The sequence below is a fragment of the Triturus cristatus genome, chromosome 4_1 (genome assembly GCF_964204655.1).
Source record: "Triturus cristatus chromosome 4_1, aTriCri1.1, whole genome shotgun sequence".
NCBI lineage: Eukaryota > Metazoa > Chordata > Amphibia > Caudata > Salamandridae > Triturus > Triturus cristatus.
The window spans coordinates 972055894-972070369 of NC_140585.1; the positions used below are offsets into that span (position 1 = coordinate 972055894).

Genomic DNA, 14476 nt, shown 5'->3' on the forward strand with positions numbered 1-14476 from the left:
GGAATCCAAATACATCATTCTTCTGGATAGCAAGATCCCCAATGGGATGAATGCTGATGAAGCACTTAATGTACATCTTTAGTAATTAGGGAATGCCAACTGTGCACGCATCCCGCTCCTGAACTCTGATCCTTAACACATGGTTCCTTTTTTCTTCTTTTTGATTTCTCCTAATCCCTTAATTTTTCTTGGCACATACACCATTAAGGTACACGTTTTATTTTTAACATTTGTGCTTGTCTGCCCACTTGGGCTTCACTTTGAAAGCAAAAGTTAAAGCAAGAGCAAATACTGCGTTTGACTAATTGTATTTAACAAATCATTCAATTATTATGACTCATGCTTTTTAATTATATGTCAAACTAAACCACAGTGTTCCTCTTGCAACTATGCATTTATTGTTTCACAAGTCACAAATATGATGTGTTTTTTTCAATTTAACAGTGAATTTTTGTTCTATGGTTGAGACATACCCGTTATTTCTTTTATGTCCATGTATACAGTTGCTGTGGCAACCATGGTGGAATGTGCCTCGCTTTGGAGATATAAACTAAAACTGTAGAGGGACCAGATGTAGTGAAGAAGACGGTTTTCCCGTCGAAACGCGTCTTGGCATCCTCGTGAAATAAAGTATATCTTTGATTTACTATCCCACGGAGTCAGCGCCTGGATTTGTATGCATATTGAATTCAGGACTGGTTTAATATATATATATATATATATATATATATTAATGGCGGCCTACCAGTGGTCGCGGGAAGCCCCCCTGCGCATAAAGCGGTGTCCAGCGCGTTATCAAATGCGCAACACGGAGCCTTGCTGTTCTTGCCAAAAGGGATTACTACGGTCCTGCCACCTCTGTGCAACCTACGAAGACCTACCAAGGTATCTTGAACTATTTTAATGTGTAACAGCAGCCGGTAAGAAAAGGATTCCCCTAACATTACGAACTCTAATTACCAGCATGCAATGCGCAACCACGCCCAGTGGGAAAGATTTAAAAAAGCTGTCAATTAGAGAACCGGGATTCTGCTGTTTACCTTTTGTCAAAGACCTGTGAACAAGGGCGCCGTGACGCCCGAAACGCGTAAGGTGATACAAATTGACAAGACGAACTTTGTGCGCTCACAGTCGGTGTGCAATGCTGCCCTGCAGGAATAAATTATTCAGCAAGGTGTGTGGCCTCCCAAGTCTGGTGCTTTTCTCTTGATATATATATATATATATATATATATATATATACATATATACATATATACATACATACATACATACATACATACATACATACATACATACTCACTCACTCTGGCGGTCGCCAGTAGATAGTTCTAGTTAGGACCGAGTTCCCATAGGAAATCTGAAAATTCTATTTTGAATAACTTTGGCGCTGGTTGACTTATCTTCGTGAAATTTTCAAAACTAATGGGGCTCTCAGCTCAGCTCCTACCCTGAAAGTCTCGGGGTGATTCGTCAAGCGGGGGCTGAGAAAAAAGGGGGGTCCCAAAACGTGTTTTCCCGATGCATTTTCCCATAGGACCTTTAGTCGAAGGTACAGCCGGAACGGCTGAACAGAATTACTTGAAATTTGGCAAAGAGGTAGTCCTCAGGTCAGGCATGTGCCTTTTGCATATATGGGGTCAATCTGTTCAGTAGTTCGAGAAATTTGCAGTTAAAAGTACATAAATATCTATGTGCGTGCACTGTGCGCACACGGTGCACGCACCAAATGTCCGCGAGCGTAATTCTGATTGGTGGTTAGATGTCAGTCAACATTCCAATCGGTCGAAATCAGGAAGTGTCGGATGCCTTTTTGTGTGTGACAGTGAAAAAGAAAGGTGGAGAACGTGAAAAGGGGGCAGGGTAGAGAGTTCCTGACCCCCTAGCCTTTGTCAGGGGGTCCCTGAAGGACCCCGAAGGGTGAAATTTTTTTTATTTTTTTTCAAAAAATCGCGGGGTGCGCGCACCCCCCAGCCGCCATTTTGAGTTTTAGAGGCAGAAGAGAGCTAAAAACACAAGTGGAGAACGTGAAAAGGGGGCAGGGTAGAGAGTCCCTGACCCCCTAGACCTTCTCAGGGGGTCCCTAAAGGACCTCGTAAATAAAAAAAAAAAAACATTTAGTTGAATAAAAAAAACTGCCGGTGCGCGCACGGTGAAAAACCCTTAAAAAAAAAACAAACATTTTAAACTGTTTATAAGTTTATAGAAGATATTAACTATGCTGTTCAACTTTATCCAAATTCAAAAAAAAAGATCTGAGCCATTCCATATTACAGGATACAGTCAATCTATAACTATATACATAGGTAGTTTATTGTAAAATAAATATATAATAATACATACATAAATTAGCATTTAGAAAACCTTACAAATTCACGAAAAAAACCATAGGTTTCACACACGTTATAGTTAGGAATTAGCATTTAAAAAACTTTGCAAATTCACTGAAAAAAACCATAGGTTTCACACGTTATAGTTAGCTGGACATTTCACTCGTAAAAAAACGTTGAAATTCCCCCGTTATAGTTAGTTCAGCTAACTATAACTCGCGCGACCGCAATCCCGCGAGAGGGGTAGGGTGTGCACCGTAGTCTGCACCGTAGTCTGCACCGTAGTCTGTGCAAGTGGCTTATAGCTGCAGTATGCAGGCCCTACAAGGATGGCCTGGTTCACATAGGGGCACATTCGGTTTATCTGTCATACACCATGAGCAGCACATGGTTAACCACGCCAACCATCAGTCCCAGGGAAGCTCACTGAGAGCGCTTTGCAGTGCCAGGAGGGTGTAGGATTGCAATTTACTAGCATATGTGGTCGCTGGTCAGCAAAGTCCATTTAGGCAGCCCATAGATCACGGAGTTACATTTTTTTCGTAGCATCAGAGAACTGCGGTGTGATTGTGAGAGTCGCCAGTCTCTAAGGTCTTCAGCTCTGTGTCTTAACTGATTGCCTTATGAGAGTTCCCAGCAGTATGTCCAAAAAAGAATTGTGAAGGCCTCATCTGTTGCTGTTACTCACGTCACCCCGGTCTTACCTCAGCTGCAGGAGGGAGTAGAGGGGGGTCACAGCTGGCCTTCACAGCCGCCCGCCCACTGCCACCCAAGCTGCAGCTCGCCCCTCATCAAGCAGCCCAGGTACAGCACGCAAGGCCAGGAAATTCATGACCTAGGTGGCAGCGTGTCTTCCTCCAGCGTCCCTTGCTCCAGTACCGCATGTAGATGCAGCGGGGGGCGCCGGGCAGGAGTTGGTGATCCTGTGAGCATAAATCCACCATCTGTGCACTGTATGAGGTGTGGGCAGCAGCCTATTTTCCCCACGAGGCGGCCAAAGCTCTATTACAATGCGGACATCTTGTCTGTATTCCAAGCCATGCCTCCAAGATCTCCACCACTTCTAGCAAAAAAAGTAGATGATGATCTTTCCTGAGATCGCCCTTATAGCCTTGTGATTGCTAAACAGAGATAACATGTATGACAAAAACTGTTGAAGCATTGTTCTATGCAGTATTTGTGATTAAATCATCAAAAATATAATTCAAACATCACCTCCTGAAAATTGCAGTACTTTTTGGTCTTAATTAAGTTTTGCTTTTAAAAATGTATAGCATGATTGAGTAGGTTTTAAATTGTTGATACTGTATTGACTAGGTACTTTATTTTCACTTGCTGTAAATCGGCAGCCCATTTCCCCTCAATGAAGACCTGCTGTACTCATACTCCAATGGTTTGAACATAAAAGACATTTCCAATGTGCGCAAACTAACATTAACCATTCTGCCACAATTCCTTTAGTAAGCTCCAGCACCAGATGATTGAACATTTCCATGCACGATTTGAGCGGCAGCAAACTAAGGGATTGCATTTACTGCCTGTATCCGCAGCACAGACTCACGGAGTCGCACATTTTTGGTTAAAATCTTGAATGACCAGGAAGACTGTTTCTGTGGCTTTAGAAGAAAAAGGCTAATGGCATGGTTTCACTCGACAATGACTCTACTCCTAGTGCCTCCATTTTGAGGAAAAGCTTCACCTCTCAAAACATCTTCTGACAGGAATCCATCCTCTTTGTTTGGGGGAGGGAGTCTTATTAGGAGGCCTCTAAAAGATCTGACTGGAAGCTGTGTAGTCTGCCATGGTAGCCTTGCAAGCTGCATCTCAAAGAAACCAACAGCCTCAATGATCCAGACAAATGCAACAGTCTTCAGTGCATCTGCTATCAAGACCCGTCAAGGCTGCCCTCCTCTTTGATGGAAGATGGATGCTACTGGGTTTCTGGCCATCCTTATTACAATAGACATTTTGACAAATTTTATGAGCATCGTGTTATCAGGATCCATCAATTCTCCGGGTTCTTTTTTCCTAATTGACAACCTTCATAAAATGATGCAGCACTAATTACTCCCCTCCAATTAGTTGTTAACGTTGTAAAAGAAAACATGCCAGGCCCAAAGTTTTGCTCAGAAGCCTGCAGCAGGCACTATCAAAGATCGGGTAGCTGAAATTCAAGGCTGCATAGTCTTGATTCCACCTTGTGCCTTTTTAATTTCATCATAAGGTACTCCTTGCCCTCTTTTCTTCTTCTTGCAGTGTTCTTTTTCATCCCTGCTTTCTCCTTGTCACAGTTTTACATCTTTCTCTTCCTTTCTTTCTCCTGGTGTGTGTTTCACTCTTTTGCTCTGGGTCAACGTCTAAAGAGGAAAAATTAGTGCCGGTGTGCCCCACCTATAATCACCAGATCAAATGAAGTACAGCCTCCAAGCTTTAGAACATTCTGAAGGCGCATTACAGCCACTTCCCTGTCCACTTCAGCAGGCACCACCACATCCGGCTCCAGTACAAATACTAGACTGGTTCCGCCTCATCAGCCACCACCACACATTTCAGTGATTCATCGACCTCTGCCTCCACAACTCAGTCATTGCTCGGATTTGGTAAAAGATTGCTTAAACTAACAGCAATATAGAGGAAAAGATAGCTTCTTGACCCACTGCAAAGTACAACAGATGAATAAGACTACTGTGTGGCATCCAGAAATGGTGCATCCACACGCTCACACATAGAATCCCTGTCAGATGGAAATTCCTGCTCCCACTCCTTAAAAGAAAGCGCATCAAAGCAATTTAACCTAGTGCTAAATATCACTGAGATAGATTGCTTTCTGTAGATCTTTAACAAGGCATTTTGATTATATGCAGCAGTTCACAAATTGTTACACAGAGATTTTTCTATAGTGTCTTTATGCAGTTAACCAGTATTCTTACTAAATGTAATTTTTTTGATTGGATAAATTTACATTTGCATTATATTTAATAGTTTCTGATTGCCAACAGGTATGCAGAATCTGTGGGAGCAAAGCACTATCACACTTCAGCCAAACAGAATAAAGGAATTGAAGAACTCTTCCTTGACCTTTGCAAAAGTAGGTATATGTTGTGTGTTTTCGTTACTTGCTTTTTATTGATATTCACAAAACATACCATCCACCATACTCCAACATCCACGGAAAACACTGATGAAGATGAGCTAGTGGGTTTAATGCATAAATAGAAAGAATGAGAAAGGACAGCTTGAAAAGCAAGAGGCAACAATTTGGGGAACATTTCAGTCCTGTGCATGAAACAGTTTGTATATTTGAATAGGTTTGCAGAAACATGGACTGTACAATAGGCAGAGGACTTAAATAATGAATTCTCAGAAGAATAGATAGTGGTACAAAGTCTTCTGAGACAAAACATTATCAAAATATTTGGGGGCAACCGACCCAATTATGCAGATGCGCTTTGGATTTCTAGCGAAATGGAGATATCCTAATCCAGTTAAGGCATAAATGAGGTGCCTAAAGAGAAATTACCAGGTGTAGGGAAGAAAGAATTCAGCTAATCAATTTGAGTTGATAAAAATAGAACCTGTGTACATCTGAAGTTTGAGATGCCGTTGAGATTCCAGTTTAAAACCAAAATTCTTGATTTCTTCTGCAGGTATAGCAAATACGCCTTTATCCCAAGACATAAGTGCAGGTCCCACATGGCCTTCACAGGCAAAGCCTTGAGTGTAGTTTGAGCCATTGGCTGCCCTCCATTCCCAGAGTTCCCCTCATACAGTATTGAAATGTTAGATCAATAATGATTCCAACACATCCTGATCCCCATTCTAGTTTTAGAAGAATCCGTGGCATTTGTGTACACATGGGAACAAATGAGATTGAAGCCAGAATTAATAAATATTTAAAAGGCAGTGAACAGAGGTGCTCAGTCAGCATTTCTAGTAGGAGCATGACAGTAAACAATGTTACTAGCCTCTCCGATTTAATTCCAACAGACCATTTTAGTTTCTGAAAAACAGTTATTGAATTCCCCTGTCTATCTTCCTGAGCCCTAAGTGATACAGCAATACAGAGTTAAAACTGCCACTCATTTAGTGGGGAACAAAGCTATGTCCTCTCCTAACATAACCATTTTGGAAAAGTGAGATGAACAATTCTTTTGTGTTTTAAAAGATGGATTGAAAAATATAATTGACAAAATGTTCGAGGTGCAGAGTATTTGAAAGAATAAGTTGCAGGATATTGCAAAATAAAACAAACCAACTGAAATGTTTGGTCGCCTAAATAACCACCAATATGCCCATCATTGCATTAGGCTAGGCATGCTATTAGACCTCTTTAAACTGAAAAAATTCTCATGGACTTAACTGATTCAGGACCCCTTCTTCCCACTTCGCCCTCCCCCCCCCCCCCCCCCCCCCGCTTTACAAAAAAATATATATATTACTGGTTCTCCAACCATATGCATATGCAATATGCATTTCATTTTGACATTTTTTAACTGACTACATCAAATTTTAACTTTCCTCAGTTCATTAAATGAGTCGGACGATATCGCCCTGCACGGATTGGGAAAAGACCTTTTTGACTGTGCAGCTTGATGCTTATACACTAAATAACATTGATGCAGCGATTCTAAGTAGCATCTGGGCTAAAAGATTGAGGATTGGTAATATTGGAAAGTTTGCACCAAGATCAGTTAACGTTTATTAGAAAAACAGGGGGATTCATCAATTTCATGCAGGTAGTAGACCTTATCCAGTTCAACAAAGATGGATTTGAACACAACTTGCAGGTCAGCAACTGAATAGAATTTCAGTAGTGTTCACTAAAATTACTGAAATCCTTCACAGAATCGGATTGGTTGATCATTTTTATTCTAAAGTAATGTCTTTGTGTGACTCTCCAATTAAATATCAATATTAAAGGTACTTAACCATGATGTCTTCTGTTTCCTCTACTTTGTAATTTGGCTTTATCTTTGGAACACCTTGTAGAAAAATAACATAAAGGGAGATCATGTAGGGGCACAAGAATGCAAATATGCTTTTGGCTTTCACTGATAACTTAATGTTCGAGGCATATGAGCTGTAGATCATATGAGTTAGCATAGATCGCCGTCTGGTGTTGGGCTCGGATGTTTGCACTTTGTTTTTCTTCGAGGAAGTGTTTGTATTCTCGAGGTAGGTGACTCCTCCTTACGGTGATAGTGCGCATGGGCATCGACTCCATCCCCAGATGTTTTTTTTCTGCCATCTGGTTTGGATGTGTATTGCTGCGTTTCGGTTCGGTATCGTCTTCGAGCCCTTTTGATGCGCAATCCTTACCACGCGACAGTATTGTTTTCGATCGCGACTTCCCTTTCGACGTGCATCGTAAAATCCAACAGCTTTGATCTGGAACGTCGATGCGGGCCGTGAGGCCTACCCGCCCCGACCACGCCAGCAGACCATGGAACGGACTCCATTTAAAAAATGCCCCAGGTGTGTTGCTAAGTTCCCACACACAGACCTGCACCAGGTCTGTGACCTCTGCCTATCCCTGGAGCATGAAGATATCAACTGCGAGGTCTGTCTATCATTCCGATCAAAGAAAACTATTCGTGACCGTCGAGCTCGACGTCACGAGATGCGACGCGGTACTAGCCCGGTGCCAGACATCTTCGGAAAAGAGTCTGAATCCCAACAGCCAGGCACCGAGGAAGAAGAACAAATCTCCGTGTCTGAAGCCGACGACTCTGACATGGAAGATGAATTCAACGTCACTCCGGCTCAACGAACAGTGAGTAATGAGCCACAAGTGCCCACGAAAATAACAAAGACTCTGTATCAACTTCGCCCTCCGGCCCAGGTCGACACCGTGAAAACATTTCAGATGCCCCGCCCTCAAGCCCGGCTATGAAACATAAGGATAAGTCTTCCAGCTCTGGATCGAGCCGGCCCCATTCGGGTGCCGAACCCACATCTTTGGCGCCGAAACCTAAGACCAAGCAAGTGCCCGCTGATTTGCTGTCGGCACCGAAGACATCTTCGGCACCGAAAGACTCTGACCTGAAACCACATAAAGCTAAAGCTTCGGAGCCCACAACCGCTAAGACCTTATGAGCCAAAACCGATAAAACTTAAACCTTCGGAGCCGAAAAAACAAACCGCTCCTCTTAAACCTTCAGGGACTAACCCTGTTAAAAAGCCCTCTGAATCAAGACAAAAGGACAAGACACCCCACCCAAAGAACTTCCTCCACAAGACTCTTTTGATCCAAAACAAAAATAATTACCTATTGACCCTAAAACTGGACACCTTCTAGTAACACTTCCTAAAAAACGGAAGCTGAATCTTCCAGAAGACTATCATATACCTAGGAAGAAAAAAGACATGGGTACTAATCCCTCTCCCCCATATATACCTCGCTCTCCTCCACCTTTTAATCCAAACCTATTGATTTCACCATCAAACTCACCACCACCACCTTTCTCACCTGAACCACAGGATGACAATGATGGGAATGGGGATGAGGACGGGGATGGGGATGCCACTGAGGACAACATACCACAGGACACAGACCCCTGGGATGATTACGATAAAGAGCCAGATCATAATAATGACCCTGATCTATATCCCTCCAGACCATCACCACCCGATGACAATATTGGCTTCGCACAGCTTATTAATAGAGCTGCCCAGTACCATGGGGTGGAACTACATACTGATCCCCTAGAGGAGGATTTTTTAGTGGAAACATTCGCTCCCTCCCAAAAATCCACTAATACTTTGCCCATGCTCAAAGGCATGATAAAACACACCAACAAGGTTTTCAAAGACCCTGTTAACGCTAGAATACTTAAGCCAAGGGTGGATACAAAATATAAAGCTGCTCCTACAGACCCAGTTTATATCAGAGGACAGGTACCCTGAGATTCTCTTGTCGTCTCTAACGCACGCAAAAGAGCTAATTTGCAAACTACAGGTGACGCCCCTCCTCCTGACCAGGAGTCAAAACCTAGACTCATCAGGCAAAAGAATCGCATCACAAGATGCTAATCGTTGGCGTATTGCCAATGCACAAGCTTTGTTAGTGCGCTATGATAGAGATCACTATGACGAGCTGGAAAAATTAATGCAGCATTTACCAGAACAATAAAAATATAAAGCTCACAACCTCATTCAAGAGGATAGCTCATCCCAAACACATCTATCAAATGCACCTCGATGCGGCTGATACAGCTTCTCGTGCCATTAACACCAGCGTTTTACTACGCCGACACGCTTGGCTTTGAATTTGCGGATTCAAGCAAGAGTTACAATCATCAATACTTAATCAGCCTTTTGATCAGGAACATCTTTTTAGGCCAACAGTCCATTCTTCATTAGAAAAAACTTAAAAAGGCTCCGAGACTCCAAATTCATGGGGGCCCTGCAACTACCCTCTAATAGGGGCTCCTTTCGTCGCTCCTTTTACAGGGGTGGTTCAAAAACAACTGCATCAGAAAACAACACCTCCTCTTACAAAAGTCCCAATCAATCTTCCTCCTCCAGAGGATATTTTCAAGGAGGATACAGAGGAAATAACAATAGGAGAAGAGGCAGAGGTAACTCCACCCGCACTTCCCCTGCCACCAAACAGTGACTTCCCTCCACTACCCCGATCTGTCCACTCCTGTCGGGGGACGTCTCTCACAGTTCCTACCTGTCTGGAATTCAATCACAACAGACAAGTGGGTAAGACAAATTATCCAGAATAGTTATTGCCTGGAACTTACCTCCACTCCCCCAAATATTCCTCCCAAACATCGTGCAATGTCCTCAGAACATCTCACCCTCCTAAAAAAAAAAAAAAAAAAAAAGTGGTTCTCTCCCTTTTACAAACACATGCAGTAGAACCAGTTCCCTTGACTCATCAGGGCGTGGGAGTTTACTCTCTATTTTCTAATTCCAAAAAAGGACGACTCTCTCCGGCCAATATTAGACCTCAGACAGCTGAACCTGTACATTCAGTCAGATCATTTCCACATGGTCACCCTCCAACAGGGGCTCCCATTGCTTCAGCAAGGCGACTTTCTTTCCACTTTGGATTTAAAGGCCGCCTTCTTCCACATTTCCATTTACCCCGCTCACAGGAAATATCTCCGGTTCGTTGTGGGCGGTCAACACTACCAGTTCAAAGTCCTCCTGTTCGGGGTAACCACAGCACCCAGAGTTTTCACTAAGTGTCTAGCAGTAGTTGCAGCTCACTTAAGAAGACAACACAGTCACGTGTTTCCTTATCTGGACGATTGGCTCATAAAGGCCAACTCACAACACAGCTGTGTTCAACACACCCACAAGACAATTCAGTTGCTTCACCACTTGGGTTTCTCTGTAAACCTCACCAGTCCCACCTCCAACCGTCCAACACACAAATCTATCTAGGAGCTACAATAGACACTTGCAAACCTCTAGCATACCCCAACCCAGTCAGGATACGCAACATGCAGGCTCTAATATCTCAATTTCTACCTCAACAATCATTACCAGCTCAAGTGTTCGTGCAACTAATCGGTTTGATGGCCTTTTGCATTCTAGTCGTCACTTATGCAAGACTCCAAATGCGTCCTCTACAGGAATGCTTAGCACATCAGTGGAACCAGGCTCAAGGCCTGTTAACAGATCTGGTGTCGGTAGACAGCTGCACCCATCGCTCTCTGCAGTGGTGGAACACACAAAACCTTTCCAAAGGGCAGCCGTTCCTCGACCCAGTTGCACAACTCGTGGTAACAGCAGACTCATCGGTCACCGGCTGGGGAGCTCATCTTCAAAGTCATACCATTCAGGGCATGTGGACTCTGCAACAAAAACAGTTCCACTTAAACCACCTGGAGCTAATGACAATTTTTTCTAGCATTAAAAGCCTTTCAAGTTCATCAAGTCCTCAAAGCTGTCCTAGTCCGTAAGAACAACAACGCAGCAATGTACTATATACAAAAACAGAGAGGGACACACTCCCTACAGCTCTCGCCACTAGCTCAAAGCATATGGAGATGGGCTATACCTCAAAAAATATATCTCCTTGCGGAACACCTTCCAGGAGTAAACAATCACATCGCAGATCTGCTCAGTCGTCAACGACAACAGATCCACAAATGGGAATTACATTCCAAAGTTCTCCGTCCATTCTTTCAAATGTGGAGCTATCCAGAAATTGATCTGTTCGCCACACACCAGAACGCAAACTGCCCAAACGTCGTGTCCAGTTATCCACACCCATTGTCCAAAGGCAATGTGCTATGGATGAACTAGTCCGGGACATTTGCTTATCCTTTTCTGCCTCTCCTGCTCATTCCATTAGTGGTTCGGAAGCTCCAACAGCATTCCCTCACAATGATCCTGGGTGCTCCCATATGGGCTCGACAACCTTGGTCCACAACCCTGTTGGAACTATCTGTAGTTCCGCATCAAAAACTACACCTCTCACCCAAGCTTCTCACTCAGAACCATGGAGAGAAGAGACATCCAGATCCCACTTGACTCAACGTTGAGATCTGGCACCTGAAATCATAGAGTTTGACTACCTTAATCTCCTGCCAGACTGCATGAATGTCATTAAAGAAGCTAGACGTCCTACCACAAGATGCATGCTACGCAGCAAAGTGGAAACAATTTGTAATTTACTGTACAAACCATCAAATCAATCCATTAGATGTTTCCATTCAAAACATCATTTGCTATCTCTTACACCTACAATGCTGTAACTTAGCATACACATCTATACGATTGCATCTCGCTGCAATACCTGCTTATCTACAAAACAGACAATACTTGTCTTTGTTGAGACTGCCCGTAATCAAAGCATTTATGGAAGGACTCAAAAGAATCATTCCCCCTAGAGTTCCACCCTCCAGTTTGAAACCTTAATATTGTCCTTACAAGACTCATGGGCCCACCGTTTGAGCCTCTTCACAAGTGTGAACTACAGTTCCTCACTTGGAAAGTAGCCTTCCTTGTAGCCATCACATCTCTTAGAAGAATTTGTGAGCTCCAGGCACTAACCATACAAGAACCATTTTTACAAATTCATCACAACAAAGTGGTTCTTAGGACTAATCCAAATTTTTTACCTAAAGTTGCCTTTCACCTCAGTCTGTTGAGCTACCAGTATTTTTCCCCTCAACCAGACTCAGTGGCAGAAAGTGCTCTTCACACACTAGATGTGAAAAGAGCAATACTTTATTGCATTGAAAGAGCTAAATCTTTTAGAAAAACCAAACAACTCTTTGTTGCTTTTTCACCACTGCATAGAGGCAATCCCATTTCAAAAACTGGTATTGCACTATGGATAGTTAAATGGATCCAAATATGCTACATTAATGCCAAATGCACATTAACTATTCCCCCCTAGAGTGTATTCCACATGCAAACTAGGGGCTTCTATGGCATTCTTAGGGAATATACCCTTAGAAGACATCTGTAAGGCTGCAACTTGGTCTGCACCTCACAAATTCACAAAACACTACTGTGTAGATGTGCATGCAAAACAAGCTAGTGTGGGCCAGGCTGTCTTAAGAACACTTTTTCTAACTACTGCAGCAGCTACAGGTCAGCCACGGCTGGGAAGATAACTGCTGTATAGTCTATACTAACGCATATGATCTGGAGCTCATATGCCTCGAACGGAAAATGCTACTTATCCAGTATGCATCTGCTCTTGGCATGTAGAGCTGTAGATTCATATGCACCCACCCGCCTCCCTTGGTTCCTTTATCTGCTGCAGTATTATCTTACTTGGATACAACACACATGGACATCTCTTTCTATTCTTACTAACTCCATCATCACCCTTTATGGCGAAAACATTCTGGGGATAGAGTCGATGCCTATGCGCACTATCACCGTAAGGAGGAGTCACCTACCTCGTGACTACAAACACTTCTTCGAAGAAAAACAAAGTGCAGACATCCGAGCCCAACACCAGATGGCGATCTATGCTAATGCCTATGAATCTACAGCTCTACATGCCAAGAACAGATGCATACTGGGTAAGTAGGATTTTCCTTCTCTGCATCCATCTTTAGAACTATTTACAAGAATTGGTGAATTTAATTAATTGCTCAAATCAATATTAATGTGCAGTTCAAGAATTCACAACAAATAAGATACCTAATCCCATTTTGTTGGGGAGTCTCAAGAGACTAAATACTGGATTCAACATTTAATAGATTTCAAGATAATTTAATATCATTTAACTAGATTTCCTGACCAAAATGGTCTATTTTTAGATATATCTAAATGGCATGAGGTGAGCTTCAGTTGTTGGACCAGAATCAATATAGTACAAATTAATCTGCTGCACAGAATTAATTTTATTGTCCTAAACGCCTTATATTTTCCTTATAGAAATTTTGTTAACAAGGTATTGGAATAGTCACTAGTTTTTATATAGTAAACTTAAAATTCCATCTTCTAAGGGTAGATTTAGTTTCCCTGGTATTAGGAATTACCATTGAGTTTAGGTTCCTCACTATAGGACCCTCTTTCTCCTGTTCACCTCTGGTTTAGTCTGTTGTCAATAGCAAATAAAACTGGATACCGCCAGGCGGCTTGCAGTGGAAACTGATAAAAAGAAATTATCAACAGCTGCCTCTGCTCGCTTTCCGGAAACCACCAAAACCTATTTCATTACCTCTTCTCCCACATCATACATCTTTATCCTTCTATCAACAGCAGCGCGATCAGCTTGAACATCTGAAAGCTGTCCTCTTTGTATTACAATATGAATATACACAACTTGTTCAAAAATAGAACTGTTCTACAAATTCAAATGAAACGTTGGAGCATGGACCATTCTTATATTCTCTCCCATCTTATGACAATTCGTCACACCAGGCCCTTTAAAATGGGGAGGAAGCTCGATTACTTTGAGGATGTTTTTTTAAAATATCCATTTCATGTATGTATTCATCAACCTACATATGCTGATTGAATATGGATCACACGGAACATAACACTCCATCCATATCAACTGTGCACAACTACAGTGTGTATGAGATAATGTGACCAATGGAAATCAATGATTCCAAGTTGCGATTACTGCAAACTTCTGAGTTCCATTATTTAGGCTCAGCCTCCCAAGCAGAGTCACGTTATGTCGGGTCTGGAGCCTAGATAACGGTATCAAAATG

The 14476-nt window shown here is 42.6% G+C and overlaps 1 protein-coding gene across 1 annotated transcript in view; it reads left to right on the plus strand.

The window, feature by feature from the left end:
- RAB21 (RAB21, member RAS oncogene family) overlaps positions 1 to 14476 on the plus strand; it is a 178026-nt gene that overhangs the window by 149835 nt on the left and 13715 nt on the right. The window contains exon 6 of the mRNA XM_085653852.1: positions 5330 to 5418. Within this exon, the coding sequence (XP_085509978.1) occupies positions 5330 to 5418 (89 nt within the window). The remainder of the gene's footprint in view (positions 1 to 5329; positions 5419 to 14476) is intronic.